This window comes from Palaemon carinicauda, chromosome 40 (genome assembly GCF_036898095.1).
Source record: "Palaemon carinicauda isolate YSFRI2023 chromosome 40, ASM3689809v2, whole genome shotgun sequence".
NCBI lineage: Eukaryota > Metazoa > Arthropoda > Malacostraca > Decapoda > Palaemonidae > Palaemon > Palaemon carinicauda.
Window position 1 is genome coordinate 2,745,343 of NC_090764.1, and position 16,509 is coordinate 2,761,851.

General features: G+C 40.4%; 1 protein-coding gene across 1 annotated transcript in view; it reads right to left on the bottom strand.

Annotated features, from left to right (window-relative positions):
* The window catches only part of LOC137631518 (trichohyalin-like), a 91,335-nt gene that overhangs the window by 3,265 nt on the left and 71,561 nt on the right, over positions 1-16,509 (bottom strand). The window contains exons 8-10 of the mRNA XM_068363268.1: positions 11,631-11,732; positions 4,292-4,432; positions 2,436-2,580 (exon numbers count right to left, since the gene is read on the bottom strand). Coding sequence (XP_068219369.1) covers positions 2,436-2,580; positions 4,292-4,432; positions 11,631-11,732 — 388 coding nt within the window. The remainder of the gene's footprint in view (positions 1-2,435; positions 2,581-4,291; positions 4,433-11,630; positions 11,733-16,509) is intronic.

Consider the following 16,509-nt stretch of genomic DNA (forward strand, 5'->3'; position numbering starts at 1 on the left):
AATTAGACAAATACTAACAAATATAGGTAAGAGTGAACTGCAAAGAAACAGAAATTCGACAAATACTAGTAAATATAGGAAAGAGTGAACTGCAAAAAAACAGAAATTAGACAAATACTAGCAAATGTAGGAAAGAGTGAACTGCAAAGAAACAGAAATTAGACAAATACTAGCAAATATAGGAAAGAATGAACTGCAAAGAAACAGAAATTAGACAAATACTAGCAAATATAGGAAAGAGTGAACTGCAAAGAAACAGAAATTAGACAAATACTAGCAAATATAGGAAAGAATGAACTGCAAAGAAACAGAAATTAGACAAATACTGGCAAATATAGGAAAGAGTGAACTGCAAAGAAACAGAAAATAGACAAATGCTAGCAAATATAGGAAAAAGTGACCTGCAAAGAAACAAATTAGACTAATACTAGCAAATATAGGAGAGAGTGAACTGCAAAGAAATAGAAATTAGACAAATACTAGCAAATACAGGAAAGAGTGAACTGCAAAGAAACAGAAATTAGACTAATACTAGCAAATATAGGAAAGAGTGAACTGCAAAGAAATAGAAATTAGACAAATACTAGCAAATACAGGAAAGAGTGAACTGCAAAGAAACAGAAATTAGACAAATACTAGCAAATATAGGAAAGAGTGAACTGCAAAGAAACAGAAATTCAACAAATACTAGCAAATATAGGAAAGAGTGAACTGCAAAGAAACAAAAATTAGATAAATACTAGCAAATATAGGAAAGAGTGAACTGCAAAGAAACAGAAATTCGACAAATACTAGCAAATACAGGAAAGAGTAAAGTGCAAAGAAATAGGAAAATTATTCAAATACCAGAAAGGTTTATAATATTAATTCCAGGCAAATATTGTAAATTGAATAAGCAAAATACAATATATTAATTCTCTGAGGATCCGATGATGCACTGTTGCATCATTCTTCCATGTAACCATAAATGTTATATAGAATAATTATTACGCTTTCTTATGAGATATTCAGTTTCTTTCCAACCATATTCCTTTGTTTGTTACGCTACTAAATACCAATATAATCTTCCTTGAACACTGAAATAGAAGCGATCCAGTTACTGTCTGGATTTCAAACATGTAATGACTATTCTAATCCAGCATTTTCTCAAATAAATGACCATTGGCAAAGGATCTTTGGCCAACCTTCTATTTCATAGCAAGAAGGGTGCAGCACCTAGCCTGCCATATAGAGCTTCATTGTTATTAATATTACTAGCTAAGCTACAACCATAGTTGGAAAAGAAGGATGCTATGAACATAGGGGCTCCAATAGGGAAAATAGTCATGAGGGTAGGACATAAGGAAACATAGAATAGTGTGTCTGAGTGTACCTTCAAGCATGAAAACTCTTAACACAAGACAGTAGAAGTCCATGGTACAGAGTCTATGGCACTGACCAAAACTAAAGAACAATAGTTGCATTTGAGTGTATTCTCCCAGAAAAGCTGCTTACCATAGCTAAGGTCTGCCCTAACCAAGTGAAAAGTACCCACTTTTAGTCCTCAACTTTAGGATATTCTGGGAGAATTCTGTTCTCTGCTGACCAGTTTACCTATCTTCGCCATGTTGCAAAGTCCAAATTCATAAGATGCTTTGGCTAGTTTCCATAAAATTGGGGACGCAAACATTGCAACCACTGGTAACAGTATCCATATTGCAAAATATTCTGAGAAGAGACCAAAGCTCTCACATTAACTGTAAATGAGAATTGCCATAACCAGTCATAATCATCCTGTTAACCCTTTTACCCCCAAAGGACGTACTGGTACGTTTCACAAAACTCATCCCTTTACCCCATGGACGTACCGGTACGTCCTTGCAAAAAACTGCTATTTAAATTTTTTTTTGCATATTTTTGATAATTTTTTGAGAAACTTCAGGCATTTTCCAAAAGAATGAGACCAACCTGACCTCTCTATGACAAAAATCAAGGCTGTTAGAGCAATTTAAAAAAAATATACTGCAAAATGTGCTTGAAAAAAATAACCCCTGGGGGTTAAGGGTTGGAAATTTCCAAATAGCCTGGGGGTAAAAGGGTTAACAACTTTGTTTCTACATCAACCATACTTGCATGGAGCCTATAAGATTCAGGAGAAATGCAAGGTCTAGTAGGAAACTCTCGTGGAGTTTGGGCCTTACAATAACAGTATCCCCGATAAAGAGTACACACTCACGAATCTTACACCATTTGCCGAGAAGTTCTAGATAATATTTAATCAGGGTTGCCAATGTATAGGATACCGGTTAAATGGATTTACTGTTTTTGGAAAAATCTATATCATCATCATCATAAACATTTCCACTTTAAAAAAAAAATCTACCCAGTATAATTTATACCAGAACTCAAATCAACAGGACAACAATAAAAACAACAACATTAATATTATAACAAACCTAAAGTTAATTTTGCATCCGGCGTCTGGGTCACAGATGAAGAAGAATCCGAGTCCGAATCTGAACTCAGGTCTGAACCACTGGCAGACGTAGCACTTGATATGGAGGAGAGAGATCTTATAGAAATCCCGCTCTGCATGCGGACCTGGATAGAGTAAAGAATTACATTCAATTATCTTTCAGAGATCATCTGAATATTTCAATACATGAAACCAAAAGTGTCAAGAATAATTTGTGACCACAGGTGAAGTGAAATAATTAGAGACCAAAATCATCACTAACAAATTTGAATTATTGTTAAGCTACCCGATTTAAAAAAGGCTTGGTTTTTAATAACACGGCTCTAAACATAATTTTATTAGCTATGATGAACAGCCATTGGATTAGAAATATACTTATGTTCTAGTTTTCACAGACCTACCAACGAACTAAGTTCACAAACTGATTCCCTAATAAGGGTCATTAAGGTTATAAGCTGAATAATTTACTTGGGAACAATGTTGGGTTCCATATTCAAAACAACAAAGCCTGAATTGAAAATAGACTAAAAAACTTAAAAATAAAAGGCAGCTGCAGATATTGCTATAGATATTACCAATATTACCATTAACCAGTACTGTAAATACAATTCTATAGTACTATATCTATAACTTCAAAAATGAAAAAATTTTCTCTAAAAACTTAGATAAATAAAATTTATTTCAAAAGACACCAGGAAGATACAAATGAAGTTTTGCTTATGCCAAATGATTCTGTTAACTCGCATCAACCTAAAACAATTAATAAAATGTATTTCTAAAGAAACCACGAAGATTCAGAATGAAGTTTTGCATGAACCAAATCATTCTGTTAACTCGCATCAACTTAAAACAATAAAATGTATTTCTAAAGAAACTAGGAAGATACAAATGAAGTTTTGCTTGAACCAAATCATTCTGTTAACTCGCATCAACTTAAAACAATAAAATGTATTTCTAAAGAATCAAGGAAGATACAAATGAAGTTTTGCTTGAACCAAATCATTCTGTTAACTCGCATCAACTTAAAACAATAAAATGTATTTCTAAAGAATCAAGGAAGATACAAATGAAGTTTTGCTTGTGCCAAATCATTCTGTTAACTTGCATCAACTTAAAACAATAAAATGTATTTCTAAAGAATCAAGGAAGATACAAATGAAGTTTTGCTTGAACCAAATCATTCTGTTAACTTGCATCAACTTAAAACAATAAAATGTATTTCTAAAGAAACTAGGAAGATACAAATGAAGTTTTGCTTGTGCCAAATCATTCTGTTAACTTGCATCAACTTAAAACAATAAAATGTATTTCTAAAGAATCAAGGAAGATACAAATGAAGTTTTGCTTGAACCAAATCATTCTGTTAACTCGCATCAACTTAAAACAATAAAATGTATTTCTAAAGAATCAAGGAAGATACAAATGAAGTTTTGCTTGTGCCAAATCATTCTGTTAACTCACATCAACTTAAAACAATAAAATGTATTTCTAAAGAAACTAGGAAGATACAAATGAAGTTTTGCTTGTGCCAAATCATTCTGTTAACTCACATCAACTTAAAACAATAAAATGTATTTCTAAAGAATCAAGGAAGATACAAATGAAGTTTTGCTTGAACCAAATCATTCTGTTAACTCGCATCAACTTAAAACAATAAAATGTATTTCTAAAGAATCAAGGAAGATACAAATGAAGTTTTGCTTGTGCCAAATCATTCTGTTAACTCGCATCAACTTAAAGCAATAAAATGTATTTCTAAAGAAACTAGGAAGATACAAATGAAGTTTTGCTTGTGCCAAATGATTTTTTTAACTCATGAAAAGTAGTTAGGCTCACCTGTCCCTGAACAGCCTTGCGGACTTTCTCACGCTGCTGTTCCATGCGCTCCTCTTCCTTTGATTTGTAGGACTTGACCAGCTTGTTTCTTAATTGGCGTTCTTTCAACGCTAGTTTTTCTTGCATCTTCTTTTCTTTTATCTGTTCACAAATACAAATAAAAATTACCGTGAAATTTGATAGAATCTTTTTGGCCTAGGAATACTTACATCTTAGATGCGTAGTATCATGCTATATTTCGAAAAGAATTTATAAAATACAATAATAGTGATGAAGGACAACTATATCTCTATTCCAGTTCCTTTTATAACTACCTCAATTACATGGAAATTACTGTGAAATTAAATATGTTATTTTTATTAGTAAAATAAATTTTTGAATATACTTACCCGATAATCATGTAGCTGTCAACTCCGTTGCCCGACAGAATTCTATGGAGGGATACGCCAGCTATCACAATACTAGAAGGGGGTGTACTTACCAGCGCCACCTGTGGCCAGGTACTATAGTACTTCTTGTTGACACCTCCTCAATTTTTCCTCGGTCCACTGGTTCTCTATGGGGAGGAAGGGAGGGTCAATTAAATCATGATTATCGGGTAAGTATATTCAAAAATTTATTTTACTAATAAAAATAACATTTTTCAATATTAAACTTACCCGATAATCATGTAGCTGATTCACACCCAGGGGGGTGGGTGAAAACCAGTGTACAAGATTAAAGGATAGCTAAGTATCCCATATTTCATATAACAGTTATCTCAAATAACAATGAAATAATAAGTACCTGGTAAGGAAGTCGACTTGAACCGTTACTCTGCCTCTTTTTTAAGTTCGTCTTCCTTACTGAGCGCAACGTTCCTCTTGGAGGCTGAATCAACTCAAAGGTGCTAAAGTATATAGGGCTGCAACCCCTACTAAAGGACCTCTACACAACCTCTAACCCAGGCGCTTCTCAAGAATGAATTGACCACCCGCCAAATCAAAAGGATGCGGAAGGCTTCTTAGCCTACCGTAACAACCATAAAAACAACAATAAAAGCATTCAAGAGAAAGGTTAAAAAAGGTTATGGGATTAAGGGAATGTAGTGGCTGAGCCCTCACCTACTACTGCACTCGCTGCTACGAATGGTCCCAGGGTGTAGCAGTTCTCGTAAAGAGACTGGACATCTTTAAGATAAAATGATGCAAACACTGACTTGCTCCTCCAATAGGTTGCATCCATTATGCTCTGCAGAGAACGGTTTTTATTAAAGGCCATCGAAGTAGCTACGGCTCTTACTTCGTGGGTCCTTACCTTCAGCAACGCAAGGTCTTCCTCCTTTAAGTGAGAATGGGCTTCTCTAATCAGAAGCCTTATATAATACGAAACCCCGTTCTTGGACATGGGCCTCGAAGGTTTCTTGATGGCACACCATAAGGCTTCTGACTGTCCTCGAATAGGTTTAGACCTATTAAGATAATACTTGAGAGCTCTGACAGGGCAAAGAACTCTCTCTAGCTCGTTACCTACCATGTTGGAGAGGCTAGGTATTTCAAACGATCTAGGCCAAGGACGCGAAGGAAGTTCATTCTTAGCTAAGAATCCGAGCTGAAAAGAACATGTTGCAGATTCGGTCGTGAAACCAATGTTCTTGCTGAAGGCATGAACCTCACTGACTCTCTTAGCTGTTGCAAGGCAGACGAGAAAAAGAGTCTTGAGGGTAAGGTCCTTGAAGGAAGCTGACTGGAGAGGTTCGAACCTAGGTGACATAAGGAACCTTAAGACTACGTTTAGGTTCCAGCCTGGAGTGGGTAGACGACGCTCTTTAGAAGTCTCAAAAGACTTAAGGATGTCTTGAAGGTCCTTGTTGGAAGAAAGGTCCAAACCTCTGTGGCGGAGAACTGAAGCCAACATACTCCTGTACCCTTTAATCGTAGGGGCTGAAAGGGATCTCTCATTCCTAAGATGTAATAGGAAGTCAGCTATTTGGGTCACAGAGGTATTGGTAGAGGATACTGCATTGGCTCTACACCAGCTACGGAAGACTTCCCACTTAGATTGGTAGACTCTACGAGTGGAAACCCTTCTTGCTCTGGCAATCGCGCTGGCTGCCTCCTTCGAAAAGCCTCTAGCTCTAGCGAATCTTTCGACAGTCTGAAGGCAGTCAGCCGAAGAGCGTGGAGGTTTGGATGCAACCTGTCTACGTGAGGTTGACGTAGAAGGTCCACTCTTAGAGGGAGAGTCCTGGGGACGTCGACTAGCCATTGAAGTACCTCTGTGAACCATTCTCTTGCAGGCCAAAGGGGAGCAACCAGCGTCAGCCGTGTCCCTTCGTGCGAGATGAACTTCTGAAGGACTTTGTTTATTATCTTGAACGGTGGAAATGCGTAAAGGTCGAGATGGGACCAGTTCAGCAGAAAAGCATCCACATGAACTGCTGCTGGGTCTGGAACTGGGGAACAGTACAGCGGAAGTCTCTTGGTCATGGAGGTGGCAAACAGATCTATGGTAGGCTGACCCCACAAGGTCCAAAGTCTGTTGCACACACTCTTGTGGAGGGTCCATTCCGTGGGAATGACCTGATCCCTTCTGCTTAGGCGATCTGCTGAGACGTTCATGTTGCCCTGAATGAACCTCGTGACTAAAGTGAGGTTTTGACTTCTTGACCAAATGAGGAGGTCCCTTGCGATCTCGTATAGGCTCCTCGAATGGGTCCCTCCTTGCTTGGAGATGTAAGCCAAGGCTGTGGTGTTGTCTGAGTTCACCTCCACCACCTTGCCTAGCAGGAGGGACTTGAAGTTCAGCAGGGCTAAATGAACTGCTAGTAGCTCCTTGCAGTTGATGTGGAGCGTTCCCTGTTCCTCGTTCCACGTTCCCGAGCATTCCTGTCCGTTCAAGGTCACACCCCAGCCCGAGTCCGATGCATCTGAGAAGAGATGAAGATTGGGGGTCTGAATAGCCAACGATAGGCCCTCCCTGAGAAGGAGATTGGTCTTCCACCACAAGAGAGTGGTCTTCATCTCTTTGGTGACTGGGATAGAGACTGCTTCGAGAGTCAAACCCTTGTCCCAATGAGCTGCAAGATGGAATTGAAGAGGGCGGAGGTGGAGTCTCCCTAGCTCGACGAACAGGGCCAGCGATGAAAGGGTCCCTGTGAGACTCATCCACTGTCTCACCGAGCAACTGCTCCTCTTCAGCATGCTCATGATGCAATCTAGGGCTTGGCTTATCCTTGGGGCCGATGGAAAAGCCCGAAAATCCTGACTCCGAATCTCCATTCCCAGGTACACAATGGATTGGGAGGGAATGAGCTGAGACTTTTCTATGTTGACTAACAGACCCAGTTCTTTGATTAAGTCCAAAGTCCAGTTGAGACTCTCCAGACAGCGACGACTCGTGGAGGCTCTCAACAGCCAGTCGTCTAAGTAAAGGGAGGCTCTGATGTCCGATAAGTGGAGGAATTTTGCTATATTCCTCATCAGATGCGTAAACACCATAGGAGCTGTGCTTAGGCCAAAACACAGGGCTTGGAATTGGTAGACAACCTTTCCAAAAACGAATCTCAGGAAAGGTTGGGAGTCTGGATGAATAGGAACGTGAAAGTAGGCATCTTTCAGGTCCAACGAGACCATCCAGTCCTCCTGCCTGACCGCTGCTAGGACCGACTTCGTCGTCTCCATCGTGAACGTCTGCTTGGTGACATACGCATTGAGCGCGCTGACGTCCAGCACCGGTCTCCAACCTCCTGTCTTCTTGGCCACCAGAAAGAGACGGTTGTAGAAGCCCGGGGATTGATGGTCCCGGACTATAACCACTGCCTTCTTCTGTACAAGGAGCGACACCTCCTGGTGCAACGCTAGCCTCTTGTCCTCTTCTTTGTAGTTGGGAGAGAGGTTGATGGGAGATGTGGTCAGAGGGGGTTTGCGGCAGAATGGTATCCTGTAACCCTCCCTCAGCCAAGTGACAGACTGGGCGTCTGCACCTCTCTTTTCCCAGGCTTGCCAGAAGATCTTGAGTCTGGCTCCTACTGCTGTCTGGAGATGCGGAGAGTCAGTTTTTTCCTTTAGAAGCCTTGGAACTTTTCCTAGACTTGCTCCTGGAAGAGTCTGGACGGGAGCTTCCTCGGCTGGGGGCTCTACCACGAAAGGGCGGTATGAACCTCGTAGCAGGAGTATCAGCCACTGGGGTGCGATAAGTCCTGGGGACTGAGGTAGCAACCTTAGTCTTACGAGCCGATGAGGCCACAAGATCATGTGTGTCCTTTTGTATCAGGGCAGCAGACAAGTCCTTAACAAGCTCTTCGGGAAAAAGGAACTTCGAGAGCGGAGCGAAAAGGAGTTGAGACCTTTGACAAGGTGTGATGCTGGAGGAAAGGAAGGTACAAAGCTGCTCCCTTTTCTTAAGAACCCCTGACACAAACATCGAAGCAAGCTCGCCAGATCCATCTCTAATGGCCTTATCCATGCAGGACATTAAGAGCATGGCAGAATCCTTGTCCGCAGGGGAGGTCTTCTTGCTGAGGGCCCCCAGGCACCAGTCTAGGAAGTTGAACATCTCAAATGCTCTAAAAACACCCTTCAGGAAGTGATCAAGGTCTGAGAAGGTCCAGCAAACCTTAGAGCGCCTCATTGCTGTTCTACGAGGAGAGTCTACCAGACTTGAGAAGTCAGCCTGGGCAGAGGCAGGTTGTTGCTTAGACTGCAACCACTCCCCTAAAATCCTTAACGCTCTCTTAGAGGACCTTGCTAAGACGAGCTTAGTATAAGTAGACTTAGCTGGCTGCATGCCCAGCGAAAACTCAGATGGCGGAGAGCGGGGGATAGCAGAGACAAAGTGGTCTGGGTATACCTCCCTAAAAAGAGCCAAGACCTTACGAAAGTCAATAGAAGGTGGAGAAGACTTGGATTCATCCACGTCTGATGAGGGATCCAGGTGTGCAGCCTCATCATCAGACACCTCATCACCAGAGTGTAGCGAAGAGATCGGTAAGGTATGCTGAACAGCAGAGTCAGCACGAGCTGGAACAACAATATTTGTGGTTTCCTCCTCAAGACTCTGTTGAGGGAACACCTGAGGCTCAGTCTGCAAAGGCTGATCAAAAGAAGTAGCAGAAGGTAGGCGCATGGGTGGAGGAGGCTGACTCCTGGCATGAGTGTCTGAACTCAAGGGTTGCGCTTGCTGAGTGGTTGGCGGATGCGCAGTAGCAAGTTCCTGAGGAACGAGTTGAGGTTCCTGAGGTGTGAGCTGTGAGCGATGAGGTAGTGGCTGCGCAGAACGCAGTAATTGTCTCGCGAGTTGAGGTTCCTGAGGCGCAAGGCTAAGGTGTTGAGGTGCTTGCCTTGAGGAGGGTTGAGCTCGCTGCAGCGAGAGCTGAGGAGACTGACTCATGGATGGGAGAGGTTGTTGTACCTCAAGAGAGTGTTGCCTCACTGGTGGAACTGCAAGTGGAAGCGGAGGAAGTAAGGTATAAGCTTCCTGTTCCCATTGCTGAGGTTGCCTTAAGGAAGGCGGAGGGAGCTGCACACCACTGGAAACAGTAAACTCAGAACGTGGTAAGGTATCCTGAGGAGCCTCAACATCGTACGCCTGGCAGGCAGTACTGCGGTCAGGCGGAGCGATCGCAGGAGGAGGTGTAACCTTCTCAGCCTGACACTCACGCATCAAGACCGCAAGTTGTGACTGCATGGACTGCAGTAGAGTCAACTTGGGGTCGGCAGACACTAAGGTCTGCTGAGGTAAAGCCTTAACAGCAGAGATCTGTTGCGGCAGAACCTTACTCCTCTTAGGAGGAGTGCATTCAACTGATGACTGCGGCGAGTCAGAGCTGATCCAATGACTGCAGCCCGGTTGAGTTCTTGAGGTCTGGACTCTGCGTTTGAGTGGTCTTGAGACCTGAGTCCAGCGTTTCTTCCCTGACAATTGATCAGCAGACGAGTAAAAGACGGGCTCAATCGTCTGCAGGTGGGAGTGACGGTCTCTGGAAGACACGCCCGCAACCACCGAGGATACTTCTGTGCACCGATCAAGGCCTGCCGAACCCTTTTGCCCTTCGACATTGCTTCTCCCCTGGGCTTGGGAGCTTGCAAGAGGTCCCGGACTGGGAGGACGACTGGCACGCACAGAAGTATCCTCACGCACCACACTGACACTGACACTAGCACTTGGCACTGCACTGACACTAGCACTCGTCACAGCACTGGCACTAATACCACCCACTGCACTCTTGACCTTAAGCTCCTTGACTTCGGCCATAAGAGACTTATGATCACTAACCACTGACTCTACTTTGTCACCTAAGGCCTGAATGGCACGCAAAACAACAGACATATCAGGCTGAGGGCAAATAGTAGGTTCGGGGGTAGCCACTACAGGGGTAGGAAAAGGTAGGGGATCATGAGGTGAGGAAAAAAGTGAAGAGTGAGAAGAACTCCTCCTAACTCTCTCTCTCTCTAACTTGGTTGAATACTTAAGAAGACGGACAAAATCAAGTTCCGAAAGTCCGGCGCATTCCTCACATCGATCTTCTAACTGACAGGGCCTTTCCCTACAGTCAGAACAAGCGGTGTGAGGATCTACCGAGGCCTTCGGAATACGCCTATTACAAGACCTACATCGTCTATGGGTGGGGGCTTGTGAAATGTCAGACATCTTGAATCAAAAGAGTTAGCCAAGTGGGGTTTCAAAATCAAGCAAAAGATCGTTAACCGTTAATCAGGACTAAATAATAGCTATCTAAGCTAATATAGAAGTTTTCCAGTAAAGCGACAGCCGAAATCTGAGAGAAATACTTCACCAAAAGCCGTGAAAATACTCCAAGATCATAAGCGTATCCCAGAACGTCTTGCCGGAAGCACGACAGAGGAAAAATTGAGGAGGTGTCAACAAGAAGTACTATAGTACCTGGCCACAGGTGGCGCTGGTAAGTACACCCCCTTCTAGTATTGTGATAGCTGGCGTATCCCTCCATAGAATTCTGTCGGGCAACGGAGTTGACAGCTACATGATTATCGGGTAAGTTTAATATTGAAAAAGGATCTTTTAAGCCTTGGAATACTTACGTCTTATATGCGTAGTATTATGCTATATTTCTAAAAGAATTTATAAAATAAAATAATAGTGATGAAAGACAACTATATCTCTATTTCAATTCCTTTTATAACTACCTCAATTACATGGAAATTACTGTGAAATTTAATAGGATCTTTTTGGCATCGAAATACTTACGTCTTAAGATGCGTAGTATCATGCTATATTTGTAAAAGAATTTATAAAATACAATAATAGTGATAAAGGACAACCATATCTCTATTCCAGTTCCTTTTATAACAACCTCGATTACAAGAGAAGACGATCTTACCTCTTTCTTTTTTAACTCTTTGATCTTTTTGGTGTTTTCTTTGTCCACATGTTCAAACAGTTCAGCTTCCCGTTGATGAGCAACTTTTTTCTGTCTTTCAACCTGAGAAAATACAATACAATGAATGTGTATAAACAAATAGTAATTATACATCCTTTAAAAAATGTGTTAAACAAATGGCAATTTTGCATCCTTTGAAAAATATGTATAAGCAAATGGCAATTATACATCCTTTAAAAACTGTGTATAAACCAATTGCAATTATGCATCCATTAAAAACTGTTAAACAAATAACAATTATGTATCCCTGAAAAATGTGTTAAATGGCAATTATGCATCCTTTAAAAATTGTGTTAAACAAATGGCAATTATGCATCCTTTAAAAATTGTGTTAAACAAATGGCAATTATGCATCCTTTAAAAATTGTGTTAAACAAATGGCAATTTTGCATCCTTTAAAAAATATGTATAAACAAATGGCAATTATGCATCCTTTAAAAATTGTGTTAAACAAATGGCAATTATGCATCCTTTAAAAATTGTGTTAAACAAATGGCAATTTTGCATCCTTTAAAAAATATGTATAAACAAATGGCAATTATGCATCCTTTAAAAATTGTATTAAACATATGGCAATTTTGCATCCTTAAAAAAATGTGTTAAACAAATGGCAATCTTGCATCCCTAAAAAATGTGTTAAACAAATGGCAATTATGCATCCTTTAAAATTGTGTTAAACATATGGCAATTTTGCATCCTTAAAAAAATGTGTTAAACAAATGGCAATTACGCATCCTTTAAAATTTGTGTTAAACAAATGGCAATTATGCATCCTTTAAAAAATGTGTTAAACAAATGGCAATTATGCATCCTTTAAAAAATGTGTTAAACAAATGGCAATTATGCATCCTTTAAAAAATGTGTTAAACAAATGGCAATTATGCATCCTTTAAAAAATGTGTTAAACAAATGGCAATTATGCATCCTTTAAAAATTGTGTTAAACAAATGGCAATTAAGCATCCTTTAAAAAATGTGTTAAACAAATGGCAATTATGCATCCTTTAAAAATTGTGTTAAACAAATGGCAATTATGCATCCTTTCAAAAATGTGTTAAACAAATGGCAATTATGCATCCTTTCAAAAATGTGTTAAACAAATGGCAATTATGCATCCTTTAAAAAATGTGTTAAACAAATTGCAATTATGCATCCTTTAAAAAATGTGTTAAACAAATGGCAATTATGCATCCTTTAAAAATTGTGTTAAACAAGTGGCAATTATGCATCCTTTAAAAAATGTGTTAAACAAATGGCAATTATGCATCCTTTAAAAAATGTGTTAAACAAGTGGCAATTATGCATCCTTTAAAAATTGTGTTAAACAAATGGCAATTACGCATCCTTTAAAATTTGTTAAACAAATGGCAATTATGCATCCTTTAAAATTTGTGTTAAACAAATGGCAATTATGCATCCTTTAAAAAATGTGTTAAACAAATGGCAATTACCCATCCTTTAAAATTTGTGTTAAACAAATGGCAATTATGCATCCTTTAAAAAATGTGTTAAACAAATGGCAATTACCCATCCTTTAAAATTTGTGTTAAACAAATGGCAATTATGCATCCTTTAAAAAATGTGTTAAACAAATGGCAATTATGCATCCTTTAAAAAATGTGTTAAACAAATGGCAATTACCCATCCTTTAAAAAATGTGTTAAACAAATGGCAATTATGCATCCTTTAAAAAATGTGTTAAACAAATGGCAATTATGCATCCTTTAAAAATTGTGTTAAACAAATGGCAATTACGCATCCTTTAAAATTTGTTAAACAAATGGCAATTATGCATCCTTTAAAATTTGTGTTAAACAAATGGCAATTATGCATCCTTTAAAAAATGTGTTAAACAAATGGCAATTACCCATCCTTTAAAATTTGTGTTAAACAAATGGCAATTTAGCATCCTTTCAAAAATGTGTCAAACACATGACAATTTTGCATCCTTTAAAAAATGTGTTAAACAAATGGCAATTATGCATCCTTTAAAAAATGTGTTAAACAAATTGCAATTATGCATCCTTTAAAAAATGTGTATAAACAAATTGAAATTATGCATCCTTTAAAAAATGTGTATAAACAAATGGCAATTTCGCATCCTTTAAAAATGTGTATAAACAAATTGCAATCATGCATCCTTTAAAAAATGTGTTCAAGGGCAATTATGCATCCCTAAAAAATTTGTTAAACAAATGGCAATTTTGCATCCTTTAAAAAATATGTATAAACAAATGGCAATTTTGCATCCTTTAGCAATTATGCATCCTATGTGTTGAACAAATGGAAATTTTGCATCCTTTAAAAAATGTGTTAAACAAATGGCAATTTTGCATCCTTTAGCAATTATGCATCCTATGTGTTGAACAAATGGAAATTTTGCATCCTTTAAAAAATGTTTTTCAATATTAAACTTACCCGATAATCATGTAGCTGTCAACTCCGTTGCCCGACAGAATTCTATGGAGGGATACGCCAGCTATCACAATACTAGAAGGGGGTGTATTTACCAGCGCCACCTGTGGCCAGGTACTCAAGTACTTCTTGTTGACACCTCCTCAATTATTCCTCTGTCGTGCTTCCGGCAAGACGTTCTGGGATACGCTTATGTTCTTGGAGTATTTTCACGACTTTGGTGAAGTATTTCTCTTTGATTTCGGCTGTCGCTTTACTGGAAACTTCTATATTAGCTTAGTTAGCTTTTGGAATTAATTTGATTAATTTTGGTGACGAGAGAGTATGAACTCTCGTTCACTTTTCAATGGCCGACCCTTCCCTTAGACGGAAGTGTTGGTGTCTAAGAGAGTATAGACTCTCTTAATTTTGCTTAACAAAAGTTATAGATTTATTTTATATCTCTCCGCCTCTTATAGGCCTCTTCGATTAACTTCCTTTTTTTATAAACTCATTAAAATTAATTTTTATATTTGTTTATATTCGACCTTCCTAATAGTAGGCGGTCTTTTACCGAAGTTAATAAACTTTGAGCCCGTCATTTCGGTTTTACCTGTTAACATATTATGCTATTTCCGCCACAGAGTTTGAAAGATTTTCTTTGACAGTCTCGTACTGTTTTCAAAGCTGAACTAACGTTTTGTTTTGTCTCTGCAGTTGTTGACGTTCAGAACGTTCAACTTGCACTCTATCGTTACGATAGAGAAAGAATGTTCACGGTTTCACGTTGCAGTAAGAGTAACCGTGTCTAGCGTTTTGTTCATTCTTTCTTAACTTAATGGTTTTGATCCTAATAAAGGAACTTTTCAGTTTTTTTCCTTTAACAATAATATGTTTTAACGATATATATGATTGGGCTCTTCTCTCAGGTTCTAAGTCAAGAGAGAGAGAGAGAGAGAGAGAGATAGAGACGGAGGGAGAAAGAGGATAAACGTTTCATTCAAGCCTGCCAGGCGTACGAGTAACGTCGTTATCGTTTTTTGCTCTTCTCCCTAGTCTCTTTAGGGGAAGAAACTAAACGTTTCTAGAGTGATCTAGTGTTTAGTCTCTTTCCAACCACTGAATTATCTTTCATTAGATTTTTCTGTTACATTGTAATTCTGTTTTCGCAATTACTAACTTTGAGAAAGGATAGAATTGCGTATTTCAGGTACAAACCACTTAAAGTTTCGAGTTCAGTGAAATAAGTGCAAACAGAAATCAAAGTGATAAGTGATTAGTGCGTGAGGGTACTTTTGTGCGCGCCAGTCGTCCTCCCAGTCCGGGACCTCTTGCAAGCTCCCAAGCCCAGGGGAGAAGCAATGTCGAAGGGCATAAGGGTTCAGCAGGCCTTGATCGGCGCACAGAAGTATTCTCGGTGGTTGTGGGCGTGTCTTTCCGAGACCGTCACTCCCACCCGCAGACGATTGAGCCCTTATTTTGCTCGTCTGCAGAAGAGATTAGGGGAGAAAATAAAGGCAGAGTAACGCTGGTCTCAGGTCTCAAGACTTCTTAAACGTTAAGTCCAGACCTATGCCAGACGTACGAAGTTAAAGTTCACAACCCGAATGCAGTCATTGGGTTAGCTCTGACTCTCCTCAGTCATCAGTTGATTACACTCCGCCTAAGAGGAGTAAGGTTCTGCCACAACAGATCTCTGCTGTTAAGGCTTTACCTCAGCAGAACTTAGTGTCTGCCGACCCCAAGTTAACTCTACTGCAGTCCATACAGTCACAACTTTCGGTCTTGATGCGTGAGTGTCGGGCTGAGAGTGTTGCACCTCCTCCTCCGCCTACACTCCCTCCACCTGTTCTCGCTCCGCCTGTGCTCGCCCAGCCTGCACCTGCTCCGCCTGTGCTCGCCCAGCCTGCACCTGCTCCGCCTGGTCGCAGCACCATCTGCCAGGCGTACGATGTTGTGAACTCTACTACAGTCCATGCAAGCACAGCTTTCGGACTTGATGAGTGAGTGTCGGGCTGAGAGTGTTGCTCCTCCGCCTCCGCCTACACTCCCTCCTCCTACACTCGCTCCGCCTGATCACAGTACCATCTGCCAGGCGTACGATGTTGTGGACTCTACTACAGTCCATGCAAGCACAGCTTTCGGACTTGATGAGTGAGTGTCGGGCTGAGAGTGTTGCTCCTCCGCCTCCGCCTACACTCCCTCCTCCTACACTCGCTCCGCCTGATCACAGTACCATCTGCCAGGCGTATGATGTTGTGGACTCTACTACAGTCCATGCAAGCACAGCTTTCGGACTTGATGCGTGAGTGTCGGGCTGAGAGTGTTGCTCCTCTGCCTCCGCCTACACTCCCTCCACCTACACTCGCTCCGCCTGATCGCAGTACCACCTGCCAGGCGTACGATGTTGAGACACGTGCTGAGTT